The sequence below is a fragment of the Octopus sinensis genome, linkage group LG16 (assembly GCF_006345805.1).
Source record: "Octopus sinensis linkage group LG16, ASM634580v1, whole genome shotgun sequence".
Lineage (NCBI taxonomy): Eukaryota > Metazoa > Mollusca > Cephalopoda > Octopoda > Octopodidae > Octopus > Octopus sinensis.
Genome location: NC_043012.1, coordinates 41,131,687 through 41,152,919, shown reverse-complemented (window position 1 = coordinate 41,152,919; position 21,233 = coordinate 41,131,687). Strand labels below are relative to the sequence as shown.

Below are 21,233 nucleotides of genomic sequence, written 5' to 3'. Positions count from 1 at the left end.
TCAAATATAATATTTTAAAACTTTCTCTTCCAGCCTCTGCATAGACATTAGAATTAGAAGAATTTCAAAAGTGAACTTATTTTTTGCTTTCTTAGTTTTATCGTATTTTTCTTCTTACAAGAATCTTGACAAAACTGTGGCAAAACATACCCAAATTTTATGAATATTTAAAGAGAACTTTTATATATATATATAATAAGTTAAGTTACCAGATATTATTTTCAAATTCACTAATTTTATATTTGCATTAATTATTGTTTAAAAAGATATCTTCTAATTAACTACTTATATAAATCAATGACGTGATTGATTAGATAAAATAAAGAAAGTAACGAGATCCTTAACTGATCTGAAAATGTTTAAGAAATTGTATCTCTGGGAAATAAAATCCAGATTTACGGTGGTTTTCGTAGTGAATTCTAGGGAGTTATTTTGAGAATGGTATTTCAGAACTAATTGGTAATTACTTTACTTGCAGTAGATTGGTTGAAAACATCATGGTTATTGTTATTTTTTATGATGATAATAATGATAATATTAATAAACATAATGATGATATTATTATAATTTTATATTTAAACTAAATGAACTATTATTAAATGTTTAATGCGATTCAAGTGTAACATGAAATATACGGGATCACTTTTTGTAGCAAAGAAGCAAAAAGTGAAGATATTTCTGTAGATTAATTTTTCACTAAAAGTCTCGCAACTACAGGAAATTGTCTTTGCTATTCCACGAAAAATGATCTAGGCGAAATTTAGTGTGATATCACCAGTTGAAATTTGGTGAAACATCTTTGGATATTATTTTTGAATAAATATAAGAGAGGAGATAAGTGAAATATATTTAGTGATATCACGTAGTTTCGTACAAATTAAGGGCTAACTGAACGTAGCTCCCTTCTTAGGTGTGAAATTACCTCTGCACATCTGTCTCTGTACAGTGAAAATATCCTCAGCAGATTACCGAAACAAGTGAATTATTCTTGGGTATTCACTTAAATAATCTGGAGTAAGCAAACAGAAATTTCATTAGAGAGGTTGTATTTTTCACACCTGTTTAGCTCGTTTAAATCAACATCAATGTGACAAACTCGGCCAGTCCTTTGGCCAATTCGGACAACGATCAATTTCATAGAGACCGTTTTATTTGGTCAAATTGATCTTTCGACTCGCCATGGTTTGTAAAACGGGCCCTTGGTGAGAAGTGAATTTTCAATTCATGTTTTCAAAAGTCCTTAAAAGACTTCCTCAAAACTTTACTTTTTCTCGTGTTCTTAGATTTAACGGAAATGATGACTCCTGAAGTCCCAAAATATCAGAAAAAAAGTCCCGTCATACCTCGTGACTAAAATATTTACTGTGTAAAGGGACAGATCTTGAAATTACATTTTCTGTGACACTGTCCATTTGCTTACGTGTTCTGTTTGGCCTGCCGTCACTCTTCGAACTCCCAAATCGCAGGCTTCGGTCATACCAGTCCTTTTGCGGATTACCATGATATTGAACTTCGGTAGTAAAAGACTGTCTACTGTCAGAGAGATTTTCTTTGGGTTGCCGATTGAGCGGTGGGGAATGTGTTTGCGAGTTGTTATCACATAAGTTCTTGCCATCGACCACGAGGTCAAAGTTGTAGAAATCGGAATTTTGATTCTGTTGGAATAGACCATTATTGCATTCATCCATCGCGAGTTTCGTATCTATACCCACCAAACTGTTTTCGATGCTTTCCATGCGGTTGCTAATCTTGTTGAAGACATTCATCAAGTAACCAACAATCTCCTCTTTGGTATCAAATATATCTAGAAATAAATAAATACAAGAATATAATACAATACTGTATAATATAATATAATAGAATATCAATGAAGCACAAACGATACACACACACACACACACACCACACACACCACACACACACATATATATATATATATATATATATAATATATATAAAATTAAATTTAGGGTAAAAAATTTGATTTTTATCAATTAGAACCAGTGGTCTAGCATATTAAAGAAGAATCCGAAGAGTAAAATATTTATATATACCAATTAAGGACTGCACACGAAAAGTGGACAGTCAACATGCTAGATATAGACGTCAAATCGCCATTCTTCACAAAAAGTTTATGTTCTCAGTTTGATCTGAGAACATAAACTTTTTGTGGAGAATGGCGATTTGACGTCTATATCTAGCATGTTGACTGTCCACTTTTCGTGTGCAGTCCTTAATTGGTATATATATATATATATATATAATATATATATATATAATATATATATAAATTAAATTTAGGGTAAAAATTGATTTTTATCAATTAGAACCGTGGTCTAGCAATTAAAGAAGAATCCGAGATTAAAATATTTATATATACCAATTAAGGACTGCACAGAAAGTGGACAGTCAACATGCAGATATAGACGTCAAATCGCCATTCTTCACAAAAAGTTTATGTTCTCAGTTTGATCTGAGAACATAAACTTTTGTGGAGAATGGCGATTTGACGTCTATATCTAGCATGTTGACTGTCACTTTTCGTGTGCAGTCCTAAAAAAAAGTTTATGGTATATATAATTATAATATATACTAATATATATATATATATATATATATACACAATTATATTTACATATAGATATATAGATTGATAGATAGATAGATATTACTCTTTTACTCTTTTACTTGTTTCACTCATTTGACTGCGAATATGCTGGGGTACCGCCTTCTAGTCGAACAAATCGACCCCAGGACTTATTGTTTGTAAGCCTAGAACTTTTTCTATCGGTTTCTTTTGCGGAACCGCCAAGTCACGGGGACGTAATCACACCGACATCGGTTGTCAAGCGATGCTGGGGACAAACATACATAGAAATATGCGCGCACGCCCACACGCACATGGACTTCTTTAAGAGTCCGTCATCGAAATCCACTCACAATGCGCTGGTCGACCTGAGGCCATAGTAGAAGACACTTGCCCAAGGTGCCACACAGTGAGACTGAACCCGCAATCATTTGCGTCTTTGTTTCCCCACCATTTAACAGTTACGTTGGTTTTGAAAATTACTATTTGTAAATCTCACAACGGGAGATATTCAGCAACAGTACTCTCGAGTAAAGATTGTTTGCTGACATAACATGGTAGTCCTGGTTTAGGACGAATGTTGCTGTAATTTAGCCCCAGGAGACATCGTCTCCAGCTGGCTATACGACACGATTTGTGTCCTTATATTTTCGAACAAGGGAATCTCGCAGCCCCACTCAGCTCAAAACAATATCTGTGTATCACGATTTCCGGGTTATTTTTCTTCATCAGCACCTCTAGCCGAACAATTATTCTGTGCTGATGAAGGGAAATAACCCGGAAATCGCGATACACAGATATTGTTTTGGGTTGAGTGGGGGTGCTAGATTCCCTTCTGCGAAAACATAAGGACACATATCGTGTTCTATAGTCAGCTGGAGACAATTTCTCCTGGGGCTAATTTAGAGCAACATTCGTCCTAAACCAGGACCGCCATGTTGTGTTGGCAATTCTTAGTCGAATGAATAGACACCAACATCTTTTTTGCAAAGCTTGTTGTTTATTCTATCAGTCTCTTTTGCTGAACCACTAAGTTACGGGGACGTAACGCATCAGCACCGACTGTCGAGCGTGATGGGAAACAAACAAAGACACGAAGTCACACACACGGGCTTCTTTCAGTTTCCGTCTATCAAATTCACTCATTCACTCAGAGGGCTTTTGTCAGCTCGAGGCGGTAGTAATACGCACTTGCCCAAGATACTATGCAGTAGAACTGGACCCAGAAGCACACTGCTGCGAATTAAGCTTCTTACCACACAGCCACGCCGTTGCCCAATGACACCGTATGCAGGACAAACATAATTCTAGTCGTTGAGAACTACCGCAGTTTCTATTATTGAAGGAATTTTATTGCAAAAAGTGAATTATTCTTTGAATAAAATGTATTAAAACCATACCGTCTCGTACGACATCTCCTTTTTTATCATATTTCATTTTGTGGATGTACCGTAATACCACCTTGCGAAGTGTAGACTGGAATAAAAGAGTAAAGAATTACATAAAGATATCGAAGTACTTGGTGAAAAAAAGTGGTTTCTATAGTTTAAAGATTCTAAGATTGCCATAATTGGTTTTTGAAAGAAACGGCAATATTTGATCTTCTGAAATATATCTGTGTTTTTTCTTCTTTTTTTTTTCAATTTTTTTTTAGTTTCCTTTTCTATTATTTTCAAGTTTCTTTTATTATTTTTCCTTTTTCCTCTTTGTCGCTTGATGCAATCCTCAGAATTCCATTTCAATCCACTTAATATGTACGTTTGTACATCAGCCAATGTCACTTCGATTTTAATGTATTGTATTGTGTGTGTCTACAACTGACTATACATACACATATATATATAGATATGTGTGTGTGTGTGTGTGTGTGTGTGTGTCTATATATATATGTATATGTATATATATATATATATATATATATATATTATATATATATATATGTATAGTATATATATATATATATATATATATAGATATGTATATGTATATATATATTATATATATATATATATGTAATGTATATATATATATATATATATATATATATATGTATATGTATATTATATATATATATATAGATATATATATTATATATATTATATATATATATGTATAGTATATATATATATATATATATATATATATATATATATATATATATATATATGCACAAACAAAGTTTTTCCTAGCATTTAGTAAACAAACATGAAGTCCAAAACTAAACGACAAATAATGGGTTTTTAAAAGTAAGAAATAGCAAGTTTCAACTAGTTCCAACATTTGTCTGTAGATGAGAACTTCTGCTTACCTGACAGAACAGACATTAATGAGAAAATAAGTTGTATTATAATTCCATTGATAATACATTAATTAAATAGTTTCTAAATTAAGAACGTGGAAGGCAGTTTTGCGTAGAGGATGTTAGTGGACACCATTAAAACCAGAACTGGAATAATACTGTTTTCTAACGACCTCAGGGAGTTGAAATGTAAAGTCGACCCTGGTGGGGTTAGAACTCAGAACTTAAAGACGAAGATGAAATACAACGAAGCATTTTCCGATCCTCAAACGATTGTGTGAGGTCGTCATTTTTTGTTGTTAGTTTTTGTGTTTTTCTTTTAACTCTTTTTTCGTATTGCGTTGAATAATCAACGTTATATGCCATATAAAAATTGAAATATCTTCAAATCCCGTTTAAGTGGATCGAAGCCAGCAAGATACGACTGATGGACACAAAACCATTCTACAGTGTGGCGCAATAATATCAGATGTAAGAAATATTCCAATTTGAATGTTAACGATTCATTCATACACACACACACACACACACACACACACACACACACACACACAGACACATACCACACAACATATAATATATATATATATATATACACATATGTATATATATATATATATATACATATATATTTGCAATTTACTTAATCATCGGTATATTATTGTTATTTTCTTTTTAATATTTCTATTATATGTAATTTTCTAGATGGTGTAATTTAATTGTTCACTTTGAATTGATAAAAGGTGTTTTTTTTCTAATTTATATATATATATATATATATACACAAAGCAGATACGCACTTGTTTAATACGAGTGGAATGTTTAAGGCAGCAAGTTCGAGAAAAGCTTCGTGGCATTCCGTCTGTTCTTACGCTCTGAGTTCGAATTCTGCCAAGATCGACTTTGCCTTTCATTCTTTTTGGGTTGATAAAATAATTTCTAGTTGGGCACCGGGGTCGATATAATCGACTTACGCCTACGCTCGAAACTTCTGGCCTTGTGCCAGCATTTGAAGTGAATATGTGTGGGATGTTCTTTCCACGTCTGTCTGTTTATTGTTTTAGAATAAGAGTGAAAAGAACATTCCAATCACATTAAGCAACGGTATACCTACTTTTGCACACGCCTGTATGTATATACATATATAGATATCTATTCTTGCATATGTGTTTTTATATACATGGATCCATAACTATATGCGTACATATATATATATATATATATAAACTTACTTGGAGAAAAGAAAGGAAACGGAACGACGCGATGGCGCTCAGTCATACAATAATTTAATAAATAAAATATATGCATACATACATATATGTACGTACCTACATCTGACATGGTATATATACATGATATATATAGTATATATATATATATATATATATATATATATATATGAGTAAAGACACCACAAATAGACGTAGAACTTAACGGGAAACGAAAACATAAAACACAAACATGGAAACGGACTTTTTTTAACAACGAAAAAAAACAGGAGTAATATATATATATATATATATTATGCAGGTATTATTACATGTAGATGTAGGGTATTACATATAATATATGTAGCATATATTTTATTTATTAAATATATATATTATATATAGATATTATATGTATCATATATATATGTATAATTATCTATATATCTATATAATATATATATATCATAATATCTATGGTATCAATTATATATATATATATATATATATATGTATAATTAATATATATATATATATATATATATATATATGTATAATTATTATATATATATATATATATATATAAATTATATATATATATATATATATATATATATATGTATAAATTATATATAGATATATATATATATGTATAAATTATATATATATATATATATATATATTATATAATATATATATATTATATAGATATATATATATATTATATAATATATATATATATATATTATATATACTATATAGTATATATATATATTATATATATATATATATAATATAATATATATAATCTATATGTATACATATGTATACATAGTGAAGGCGCATGGCTCAGTGGTTAGAGCGTCGAGCTTACGATCGTGAGGTTGTGAGCTCGAATCCCGGACCGGGCTGCGTGTTGTGTTCTTGAGCAAAGCACTTTATTTCACGTTGCTCCAGTTCACTCAGCGTAGAAATGAGTTGCGACGTCACTGGTGCCAAGCTGTATCGACCATTGTCTTTCCCTTGGATAACACTGGTGCCGGCGTGGAGAGGGGAGGCTGGTATGCATGGGCGACTGCTGGTCTTCCATAAACAACTTTGCCCGGACTTGTGTCTAGGAGGGTACTTTCTAGGGGCAATCCCATGCTCATTCATGACCGAAGGGGGTCTTACCCTTTACATATATATATATATGTATAGATATATATATATATGTATATATATATATATATATATGTATATATACATATATATATATATGTAAAGGGTATATATATATATATATGTATACATAATATATATATGTATATGATACACACACACACACAACACCTCTATATATTTGCATACATACATAGACGCCCTTATCGGTGCATTTTTCATGATGAGTTTAGAATGACACCTACCTTGTATTCATAGTCTATAATTGTACTAGGTGACGTTGGCTCTTCTCCTGAATGCATCTGAAACGAGAGGAAACAATTCTATATAAATATATATTCGAATATCTTTCTCAACATGATTTTGCACATTACGGTATTGATTCTCTTCTCAACTCCACCATCATATCTACACTGTATCCTACTAAACTATATGCACCAGTACTATGACGTATAAATTTTTTACGTCGGTTACTCTGTAAGGAAGTGTATGAGACACGATCCTTTACTGGGCTTCTAAGATTGGTGGGAAGGAAGGAGAACGGAAACTCCTGACCTGTCTATATGTCCTTACAACAATGTGTTTACTCCTCCAACGCTAAACTAATCTAACGATCAAACAGTGATGTTAAACCGGATGAGGGATTACAACTGCGGCTTTTCATGTATTGTAGGAAACTATATTGAACTATAACGTCGAACAAGCATACATACATACATACATACATACACACATACATACATACATACATACATACACACATACATACATACATACATACATACATACATACGTACATACATACATACATACGTACATACATACATGCATGCATACATACATACACACATACATACATAAGTGCATCTATACATACATACATACATATATAAGTGCAACTATACATACATACATACATGCATACATACATACATACATACATACATGCATACATACACACATACATACATACATGTATGCATACATACATACACACATACATCCATACATACATACATAAGTGCATCTATACATGCATATATAAGTGCAACTATACATACATACATACATACATGCATACATACATACATACATGCATACATACATACATACATACATACATACATACATACATACATACATACATACATACATACATACATGTATGCATACATACATACACACATACATACATACATACAAGTAGAGATTGAGAGAAAGAGAGATGATTGGATTGACGGAATTAATAATAATAATAATAATAATAATAATAATAATAATAATAACAATAATCTTTTTTAGTGTAGGAACAAGGCCTGAAATTTTGGGTGAGGATGGTGCGATTCCGGTGCTCATCTGAAACGACGAAAGACAACATTTAGCGCGGTGGAATGTTAAACTCAGAACATAATTCCGATAAGCACTTTGTCGAAGACTGTAACGATTCTGTCAGTCCTAACCATCATTAATCGTACGATATGAAAACTAATATTACAAGGAGAAAGCTTTAAAATTGGATTCAAAATCAAACTTACTACATAACGCATAAAAATCTTTTTTAGGTAGATAAAAATTTTTAATATGGACTTTGGCGTGGGTATTATGTTAAATGGGACCGGAAGAGTTCCGCCTCCATCAATGAAAGATATCCAAAGCTTGGCTCGAGCAAATTTCCATTCCACATCTTCATCATCCTGTAAAATGTAAAAGAGAGATTCTTATGAAAATACTCTGGCGAGGGCGAAATTCGACGAGAGAATGCTACAAGAGAAATAGGTAGATACATAGATAGATAGACAGACAGATAGATAGATAGATAGATAGATAGATAGATAGATAGATAGATAGATAGATAGATAGATAGATAGATAGATAGATAGATAGATAGATAGATAGATAGATAGATAGATAGATAGATAGATAGATAGATAGATGGAGAGAGAGAGAGAGAGAGAGAGAGAGAAAGAGAGTCAAAGTAATTTAGTGCAACAACAGACTGGAGATTCTTTCGTTGGTTCTAGTCTCTACAGTCGGAGACTTAGTATAAATGTATATATAAGTACATTTATTTATATAGTCTCTATATATAAGCCTTTTAAAAACAAACAAAGACCGTTACATTCACTTCAAAATATAATTTGTGTCAAAATATTTTCGTCGATTTGAAACCACAACCTTTTCACTGGCAAAATTCCCCGCTGCAATTTTATATATATATAGTCACTATATATTCTTCTAGTCGTATATATATATATATATATATATATATATATATATATATATATATATATATATATATATATATATATATATATATATATATATATATATATATATTGTGTAAGATATTAGTTAGAGGTAATCTAACCATCTAACCAATGGATAGATGTATCCTTTTTTCCTTTCTCTTCCTCATATTTTCTCTCTATGTTCCTTCTATTTATCTTTGTCATATAATCTTTCGGATGATGTCTATCAATTGCAACGAGTTAAATACAAATTGATATACTGAAACAGCTGTAATCATACTCACTTCTTAATTTTAAAATGGCTTTTTATATATATGTATGTATCATCTATAACATGACACACAATATATAATTTAAACACTATAGTGATACTTTTAAACGCTTTTAAAGTGGAATGAGTTTTAAAAAATGTTTTTAAACTAAGTTTTGAAACAAGTACACAGAATAAAGTGTTTGAATGGAGAGTGTAACTTCTAGTTAGCCTCTGAATAAATTAGGTAGCAAAATTGAATACATTTGTTCTACATTTAATCTTCCAGACTGATGAACGCTCTCTGCCTCTTCATACTCTGCCAATCGATAACGTTACGAACTCTTAATATTTCGTCGTAATTGTGAAGGCACGTTGTTAAGTGGTTAAGGTATTCAGTTCCTGATCGTGATACCTTGAGTTCGAATCCCGGCAGTTCGTTCTGTCCTTGAGCAAGACACTTTATTTCTCGTTATGCCAGTCCACTCAGCTGGCAAAAATGAGCCGTACCTGTAATTCAATGAGCCAACCGTGTCATATTCTATGTCACGCTAAGTGTTCCTGAGAACTACGTTAAGAGATAGCGTGTCTGTGGTGTACTCAGCCACCTGCACGTTAATTTCACTAGCTGGATCTTCTGCCGATCGGATCAACTGGAATCTTGTCGTCGTAACCGACGGGATGCGAGTTTCGTTTCGTTATAATTATTTATTTAGGTTCACTGTTCTAAGTTCAATATTAAGTTATGCTGAAGATGTTTATACCTAACATTATGTCGCACACATATGTAATTGAAAGACTAATTTATATAGGCGGAACCCATGAATATTTCATGGAATTAATAGTATATTTACTGAGTTATTTCTGAAAACGTTATCAGAAGAACCTGAAAGTGAAACCTGTGTTGTGCCTGTATCAAAAGATAGTCGCTCGTTCGCTAATCGTTGAAAAGTGAAGGAAACTGAAATACCATGGTTATTTAATGCACTTTATATATACACTTTATATAATTTTTGCACAATTTTATAAACTTAATACACAGTACTCTTCCTCTTTATCACTTACTCTGCGCCTTATCCTCTTTTTCTCTCTCGTTTTTATTTCGCTCTCCGCCTTTCCTTGGCGGAAGCGTTACGGATGGGCTAAGTAACGAAGGAACAAGCAGAATTATAATAAGATTAATTAAAAGCTTTAAAAGTTTAAAGACATAAAGCAAGTAATTACCTGTATTTCCTCGAACGTATTGCTCATCATGGCAATAAGCATATTAATAAGAACAACCACAGCTCCGATTATATACACTCCATACATTAAATTTCCCACTGTTTCAACCAAGTGGTTACTTTTCCCAGTAGACTTTGGAGCTTTTGGATTTCCCATTCCAAAGGCAGCCCAAAACAATGTCTCAAAAGTGGTAAGAAGTCTGAAAATATATATATATAGAAAAAATTGGAATTCTTGAGTAATTAAAGTTAAAAAAATAATCAATCAATATAATCGAATATATGATATCAAAAATTGATTTCCAAGCAATAAAGACACTTTGATCGTTGATGATTTTATCAAAGAAGTTCTATATTTTTAATTGATAGTTATTCTCTTTCTCTCTCTCTCTCTCTCTCTCTCTCTCTCTCTCTCTCTCTTTCTCGTAGACAGTTGACTCTAGTTCTTTATATAATCGGCTTCGTAGGTAATCGACACCCTTCGTCTTTTCCAGTAACATTTCTCTTAAACTTTCGCCAAACGGTACCGAAGTAGCAATGATATCAATCTATGTCTCTTGCACAGAAAATAAATTGCGTCTCTTGATCCAACTTCCTCTAACACTGCATTAGGTGTGCCAATGCTATTCCCCAGTGGAGGCGCGTGGTTTAGTGGTTATGGTGTTGAACTCATGATCGTAAGATGGTGGTTTCAATTCCTGGACCGGGTGATGAATTGTGTTCTTGAGCAAAGCACTTCATTTCACGTTCTTCCAGTCCAGTCAGCTGGCAAAAATGAATGATCCAGTGATGGATCGGTGTTCCTTACAGGTGGAGAATTCACACGCCATGGAAACTGACCCTTATGAGTCAGTTTGACTTGAAGATGTAACCTTTACCTTTGCTTTATAGCATTCACCTAACATGTTCACGAGGTTGCATTTAGCATGCTGAATTGTTTGTTTGCTTTTATTTTTAACAATTACGGATTGGAAGGTGTTTATAAGCCATTTAAAAACACAAAAGCACTTCAATGTTTAAATTTAATTTGCCAAAATATTTTCATCGCTTTGAGACCGCGACCTGTTCACTGACAAAATTCAGTGAGATGCAGCACATAATTTTATCAGTGAAGAGGTCGCGATCTCAAAGCGATGAAAATATCTTGGCAAATTAAATGTTGAAGTAAATCGAACGGCTTTTGTGTATTTTTAAATGGCTAATAAACACCTTCCATCCTGTAATTGTTTTGTTTCAGCACACGATCTCAGATCAGGTCACTTGCTATGCAAGTACTTCTCCGTAATTTTATTTTAAAGTTTTCGCAAAAAGAGAAAGAATAGCGATTCCTTTAAGGGGCTCTGAAATTGACAGTAAAATGAAAAATACCTGACCAGATTAATTGCAACTAAGAAGATTCCACTAAAAGCAGTTAAGAGCCCGTTGATGGTATTATTACTAGCAATGGATTAATTCTAGAACCCCCAAAATAGGAATGGTCCGACAGGTTTCCATACAGTTTCCATCTACCAAATTTCATTCCCGAAGACTTGATCGATCCGAGATTAAGGTAAAAGACACGTCGTGCTGTGAACGCTTGCTCATTGTGCACAAATATTTTCCGAATTCTGTCGACACTAGGTCTCGTGTAGAAACTGCCATATTTAGTCATTTTTTCCCCCTATAAATATAGTTTCTTATCATTTTATTGCTCAAGAAGAATATCAATCTTTTTTATTTTATATTTTCCCAGAATTCCATTTCAAATCGCTGGCCATTGTTACAATATTAACCCTTCCATTTACTTCCTAAAGAATGACTGGCATTTGAGAAAACATCTTCTTGGATGACATTATTTCATAACGAATGGTAGTTTGTTTGACAGAATATTAATAATTTTAATTCGCTTCTCGAGTCATGCAACCATTCCACTGACGCTGGTTTTGTCAGTGTTATCAGTGAAAATTATGATTGTATCCCAGCATTCTCAAGGCTCCATGTTCTATAAAATTGGATATCAAGCTTAAAAAAGCGAAAATAATATGTAAATAACCGTTTTTGACATTAAAATAGTCATTTATAACAGAAAATACTATATAAATAAATAATTTATATTAATGTACATATAACAAAAGCAAACTTCATTAATTTTAGCATTTGAATCTATCTGTTAGTGTTTCTTGTGGGTGGGGGTATATGTAAAGTTTGGAAATCAATCATTTCTATTGGAAAACAAAAATTAGATTTTCGTGCAAGACATTATTTTAAAGCCGATTACTTTATAAATAAATATTTACCACACACGTAAAAAAAAAAGATTATGTTTCCAGCTTCTAGTAAATCGCTTTTATATCGAATTTATTGCTTCCGATTTTCTCTTAAAGCTTAACTTTAGAAATCAGTTACAGAATCACCTAAATTTAAAAGATTATTTCTTCTATTCTGAAATTAAGCAATTATTTATGTAATCAATTTAACGTTGTATTTTATTCTCTATTTTTTTTTTACTCCATACCTTTATATAACATATACAGAAATTGGCCTTTTACCAAAAAAATTACTTGAATAATATTGAATTAGATCATTGAGATATAAGGACTTAAATATAAGTAGAAACTTTCGGATTAATGCACGAATATTTATTAAAGTTCGTTTGAAATATATTCAGCTACGCAGCCTCCAATTTTATGCCCCCTTCTATGGAAGAAAACGATATTCCGCTCAATTCTGTGTCCCCTTGTATGGCAAAATACGATATTCCGCCCCCAGAATCAATCCTTAACAAGTAGGAATTAAAAGAAAAATGTAAGCGAATATTATTATCTTTTTTGTGTGTTTTGTAAAATGATAGTTTTAGATTGGACAGTTCAATGATTCGATTCGTAGATTTATTGGATTCACTTTATCGATATTTGCTGGATTAAAAGAAAATTTGACCAAATTAGGAATAGCATCCAAGAAAATGAATTAAGTACGATTATTCTCCACTATATTGGTTTTTAAGCCGCTGTCTCATGTTCCATCCCGTTCATGTCCGCCATGTTTTATAGTTTCTTTCAATGGGTTTTTGTAAAATGTCAGCTGAAAAGAGGTTGTTAGGCCTAATCTCAACACTCCCCCCGTTTCTGGAAGAAATGGATAACATCATGGGGGTGAGATGTCTATGGTATAGATGTTTGTGCTGTGATTTACATACATGCTCTCAAGCATACACAAACGTGTATACATACATATATACATACATATATATATACTTACATATATATGTGTGTGTATGTGTGTTTATATAAATATGCTTGCGTATATATATATGTATGTACCTATCTATCTATCTATCTATCTATCTATCTATCTATCTATCTATCTATATATATATATATATATATATATATATATATAGAGAGAGAGAGAGAGAGAGAGAGAGAGAGAGAGGGAGAGAGGGAGAGTAAGTTTACTGGCTAACATAGCGTGGTGAGGCAGTGAACACAACAAGGGTGACGAGAGGTCGAGAAATAACAACCGTACTTGATGACATATAAGACGCAACCCTTTTTCAAAAAACTGTCAGAATGTCTCAAAGCAATCACCCCGGGTCCTATAAGCAAAGTTGAGCACGAAAATATTTTTCCTGAATATTCACTGATGAAATTGGAGAGCGTCTAATATGTCCGCGCGTCTTTTGTGTCGTCATATAGTGTAAGTTGCGTGACAGAGTAGTGGAATCATGAGAGCAATAAGCTAGGGGCCCCCAAAAGTCCAAAGGCTCTGCACATCCTCCAATTGGTTCGTCGATATATAGATGAACGCCCCTTTACCTTTTCAAGAGGTCCTTAAAAAGGCCATAGGCTCTGTACATCTTTCTCCGATTGGCCACTTGATACATATAGAAACACCCTTCTACCATTTCTAAAGACCCTGAAAAAGGCCATAGGCGCTGTAGAACTTCTTCGATTGGTCCTCTCATATATAGAGAGAGTTAAGTTACTGCTTAGGAGGCATTATCGATTTCCTAAAAAGGAAATTTGTTTGATGCGAGTTATATGAAGCTGTTCTTGGAAAAAAAACCTGATAAATAATGGGTTCAAAGTGAGATTCAAAGATTAATGTTGATAGCAAGTGAAGTTTAAAAGTTTCGGCTTAACACGCAGATAAATCTTTAAAATCACGAGATCTGATCATATATTTTATGGCTTCTTTTCCGAAATTAATTGATGAATTACTGACAATCGAACAGGTATTGAACTATGGAGATGATAGAGAAAAACATTTCATATTCGTCGTGTTTAATAATACATAAGCGATATGCAAAGTTTGTCAGTGACCAGACAATCATTAGCTACGCCAAACTACCATAATAGACACGGTGACCTGAAAATAATTCTATTAATTACGTGACATTAATGACAAAAATATTTTTTGCGTTAATAAAAATTTCTTCTCACAGGAGATAAGGGAGAAAATCTGTGACAGTCCCAATAACCAAAAATCAATTTTAATGGAGACCTACACGAGGAATAGCTATGATCTTCGGCAGTTATAGCGATAAATTCTTACTGGATCTTCTTAGACAAACATGTTCAACTCACAGCTACGAAGACATCAGAACATCGAATAGAAATAGTATTTTGTGCGTAACAAGTTTTCATTAAAGCTGAAGATTTTCTCCGTTAGGTTAATAACATAAGCTATATTATTATATATAATAAAACACTTTTTCAGCTCACTCCGTTAAGTACTGTAAGCTGCTCTTAATTCAAGTTTTCTCAGCAATAGATTTTTTAATGTCATTATTTGAACTTGAGTAATCAACAAATGTTATCGCACAAAACATTATTAGCCATTGTAATTCATTAGCAACCATTAAGTGATTTACGTTTCTCCAAGAAGTTCTCTTAGACAGAAATATCTCAGGAGTTGTGACGTAGGCTACCACACATCAAATTCATTCTCCTCCCACTCCCCTGTGTATATCAATTAGATTAAAATTTTGTTTAAATGATTTTCTCTAGAGATTTCCTTTTTCTCCACTTGAGAAACCCCATTCTTTAACCTTGGTGCTTATTTTCATCCAGGTCGACTGGTGCAACATACAATGAAAGGCTTTGGACTTAAACTGATGTCTGTTGCCGGAAAAGAAAACACGACCTCATTATTGTCAACCTAACACACACTAATATCTATGCCTATACGTTCACACAGATACACATTCACATACACGCACACACTCACACAGAGACACACACATATTTTTTATGTAGATATACACATATGCATATATATATATATATATATATATATATATATATAGTAAAATTTAGATTGAGATGAAAATGGTACCAGAATTTAGTATGGTATTATCCATATAATCAAAATGGGGTGATTATATAGAAACACCCCTCTACCATTTCTAAAGATCCATTTAAAAGGAGTCGCCTGAAACGATCGTACTGCATTACCTCTGGATATCCTTGTTGCATATATATATATATATATATATATATATATATATATAGTTCTTAATTTCAACGGAGGCAATGTAAGCGGAAACTAGAGGAACATAATTAAGATCCACGCTCGAAAATCAAATACATACATACATTCATATATTCTTACAAAACGAATATATATAAATTCCAAATATATGAATATAAAATATATATAAAGCGATAAAAATCGGTGTTATACATAAAACACAGGGAATTTACATTTAAAAGTTATAAAACATAGGTATAATAAAAAATTTGGGATGATAAAAGATTAAAAAACATATTAAAATCCCCCGAAATTATTTGCGAGTTTTGTTAACACTAGCAATCTCAAAATGAAGTTGTGTATTATATTTATATATATATATATGTATGTATATATATATTTATATATATATATATATATATATATATATAATTTATATATATATATATATACTATATAATATTATATATATATATTATATATATTATTATATATATATATATATATATATTTATATATAATGATATATATATATATTTATTATATATATATATATATATAATATTTATATATATATATATATATATATATATATATATATATTACGACGGGCTCTTTCAATTTTCGTCTACCAAATGCACTCAAAAGACTTTGGTCGCCCGCGGTTATAATAGAAGACACTTCCCGAGGTGCCTATATATTATATATATATATATATACATATATATATATATATATATATAACATATATATATATATATATATATATATATATATTAATATATATTATATATATATATACATACATAATATATTATATATATATATATATAATATATATATATATATATATATATATATATATATATATATATAGGAAAAAAGCAACAAGAATGGATTAAAATCTCGGTACGATCGTTTCGTACGAGGACATCTTTAATAAGCTACAAAAATGCAGTGAATACAGATGGCTCGTACTCGTCAGTCGAAAAAACATCAGAGAATTCCCAAACATCAAAAGGGGTAGATACAAAAGAGGTTGTAAGATTAGCTGCATTGAAGAAAGTTCGATTCATGGAGATCCGATGAAAGGTTTTAAACCTATAGAATTTATGCATGTCTACATATAGCTCATATTGAATATTTGATCAAGTTGTGTGAAGAAATTTTCGGATATAGTCATGCAAAATTTCTGAAAATCCGAATAAGAGGCAAAGTGACTGGCACATCATGTAGAGGAAAGTCTGAGTAAAAACATAGTGACTGTCATGTCGTGTAGAGGAACAGATTGTTATTGAAATTTACAAGAATCGCAGATAAGTTCGATTTTTTTGGAGATCCGATGAAAAAGTCTTGAACTTACAAAATATGTGTATGTCCTTATAGTTCATAATCCAGTTTTGTGGAGAGATTTAGGGTACAATCATGCGAAAAATATCAGGGAATCCGAATGAGAAGCAAAATGACAGTCTTATATTGTAGCGGTTCAGGTTGTTAATGAAATTTTCAAGAATCACAGAAATTGGAGGAAGGAGGTAGAAATTTAATCAGTTACTGCTATTTAAGCTGTCAAAGAGAAAGGAAAGGGGAAGCTAAGGGGATGGGCACAAGATGATACTAACAAAACAGTCTAAGTTTGTTTAGAACCAAATTCGAACTGAAGTCAACAATTTATTTCTTTATTTATAAATGTTACTATTAATAGATTGTCAGGTTACAAAGAGGTCATTAGAAAGGAAAGAAAAATGGGGTATTTTTCGCATGATTGTACTCTAAATCTCTCCACAAAACTGGATTATGAACTATAAGGACATACACATATTTTGTAAGTTCAAGACTTTTTCATCGGATTTTCAGAAATTTTGCATGACTATATCCGAAAATTTCTTCACACAACTTGATCAAATATTCAATATGAGCTATATGTAGACATGCATAAATTCTATAGGTTTAAAACCTTTCATCAGATCTCCATGAATCGAACTTTCTTCAATGCAGCTAATCTTACAACCTCTTTTGTATCTAACCCTTTTGATGTTTGGGAATTCTCTGATGTTTTTTCGGCTGACGAGTACGAGCCATCTGTATTCACTGCATTTTTTGTAGCTTATTACAGATGTCCTCGTACGAAACGATCGTACCGAGATTTTCATCCATTCTTGTTGCTTTTTTCCTATTTGTAATCACCCCACTTGTCGTATGGTTAACACCATATAGATTTCCGGTGCATCCTAGTTAAGGACCATATTCATGTGAATTCTTTAGAATTCACTAGAATCTCAATTATTTAACCGAATATATATTATATATATATATATATATATATATATATATATATATATATATATGTACGTACATGTATACATATATATATATATATATGTACGTACATGTATATATATATATATATAATATATATATATATATATATATAGATAGAGAGAGAGAGAGAGAGAGAGAGTGAGAGAAAGATAGATAGATAGATAGATAGATAGATAGATAGATAGATAGATAGATAGATAGATAGATAGATATGCATATATTTCGGTTCGTATATGAACTTTAGTGAGAACACATGGCCGAGTGGTTACGGTTTTGCACTCACAATCATGGTTTCAATTCCTAGATTGGGTGTTATGTTGAGCAAAACACTCTATTTCACGTTACGTTACGATCGCTTCGACACCAGAAGTGTGGCACACCATGCATCTGTACAGATAATTATCGACCTGATGGAGAACGTGAGCTAATGTGCGACACAAACCATTTGGTCTCTATAAACGAATCGCTTGTGCAGGTCCTTCGGCAAAGGTTGAACACCAATACGTCGTCTTCGACGCGCAACTCCATCACATGATTTTATATACATGCATGGAGATGCATATACATAACTTCATACATAAATACATATATACATACACGTGTACGTGTGTGTGTGTGTGTGTGGGCGATTGTATCTAATTTCGTATATAACATGCGTCCATGCCTATATTATTGAAGATAACACCCATAAAAAGACCCTGTTTCATATCTAGAATTTAGTAGCTACATGTCTACGCTTTGATTTCAAAAACCGCTTTTAGGTTGTCTTTACATTTACAACACTGTGGGTTCGAAGAAGGAGCTCTATTCAAGTTCTGCGGCCAATCAATAATCTTTAGCCTCTTCTAGATGCGTGTGGTCTTTTAACGAATTTATTAATTTGTATAATTTTATACAGCTAAGTGTTACAAATAGAAATATAAAAACTGCTTGCTGAACCATATGCGAAGATAGATAGCGAGGCCTAATGTTTATAGGAGATATGGTAAGAGATAGAATGAGGAATTAAGAAACGGGGACATAAAACTATATCTAGCCTAGTACATTGTTTTACATTAACATACCATGTCTTCTTCAATTTGAATATTTACATCGAGTTTCTTAGATAACCTGGAAACAAAGAAATTTTAAAATATGCAAGAACTTAAATTTTCTGCAAAGTTGGCCTGACGATCGATTAGATGAAAGTCAAAGTAATTATAGCGAGAAGGTTTTCGCACACATCTAACGGATAAGGGATCGATAATATATGCCTTTACTTTGGTAACATCAAATATGGTGGATAATGCGTTCTAAAATTTATCTTAATATATCAGAAACTTCCAAAATTTTAAGATGAGTCTTTCCACGTTCTTTAAATGTATTGCCTTGATATTTTCTTACAAAAGAATTGAATTACTGACGTGGAATGAGTAATTCGGTTACAATAAATTCTTTAAATATAAGGGACTTTCTCATTGTTTTATCAGAACGTGAAGATCCGTGGCTTAGTGTTTAGGATGTTGCAATCACGATCGCCAAATCGCAGTTCGATTCTCGGACCGAACGGAGCGTTGTTTCCTTGGATAAAACAGTTCATATCCTGTTCCTCCAGTTCACTCTGTTGTAAATGGGTCACTCCGCAACGAACTATCCTTCCGACGAGAGGAGTGCTGGCCTACCCGGCAGGGTGGCGTCATTCAAGAGCTGAAAGACAATGCAAAGCGTATCGGGATCAGCGATGTGTAACAACATCCGATTATGCAGTCGGTCACTTGATCCCGTGACATCAAAATAATGCTACAGTCTACCGTGCACCTCAATGTAGATCATGAAAGAAAGAAAATATAGAACTTGTAATTCTTCTCCGTATTTCAGAGACACTCGCAGTTTAACGAGGAACGGGAATCAAGAAGTTGAACCGAGAACCAGGCAAGAAACAACGAATTCTGTAATTCTTTGCCGTTAAATTTTATTGTTGTCGCTTTTCTGATTTGTATTCTAATAAACTTTATGTATTCGGTAATTAAAACTGATAAAGAATAATTACATGACAAGACAGAAACTATTCCAGTAAACAAGACACAACCAGGCAGAATGTATGTCTTGGAATATTCTTAATACTGATTGGGCAGAGGAGTTACAAATAAAGCGACCGATTTGAAACGATTGTGAGTTAATTTATTGTTTTCATTGTCAATATTATCATTGCAATTAAAAGCGGTGAGCAGCGGAATCGTTAGCAAGCCGGGAAAAATGTTTTGCGACCTTTCGTCCGTCTTCACGTTCTGAATTCAAATTCTGCCGAGGTCGACTTTGTCTCTCGTCCTTTCGGGGTCGATAAAATAAGTACCAGTGATATACTAGGATCGATGAAATCGACTTAACCCTCCCCCGAAATTAGAGCTAAAATTTGAAATCAATATTATCAATGAAGGCGGTAATCTGGCAGAATCGCTACCGCCCCGGACAAAATACTTAGCGGCATTTTGTCGATCTTTACG

At 32.4% G+C, this 21,233-nt stretch overlaps 1 protein-coding gene across 1 annotated transcript in view; it reads right to left on the bottom strand.

Moving 5' to 3' along the window:
• Positions 1–310: 310 nt before the first annotated feature.
• Positions 311–21,233, bottom strand: part of LOC115220538 (short transient receptor potential channel 7) — a 116,327-nt gene continuing 95,404 nt past the window's right edge. The window contains exons 9-13 of the mRNA XM_029790682.2: positions 10,979–11,177; positions 8,791–8,949; positions 7,501–7,557; positions 3,988–4,063; positions 311–1,804 (exon numbers count right to left, since the gene is read on the bottom strand). Of these exons, the coding sequence (XP_029646542.2) occupies positions 1,338–1,804; positions 3,988–4,063; positions 7,501–7,557; positions 8,791–8,949; positions 10,979–11,177 (958 nt within the window). The 3' untranslated portion in view covers positions 311–1,337. The remainder of the gene's footprint in view (positions 1,805–3,987; positions 4,064–7,500; positions 7,558–8,790; positions 8,950–10,978; positions 11,178–21,233) is intronic.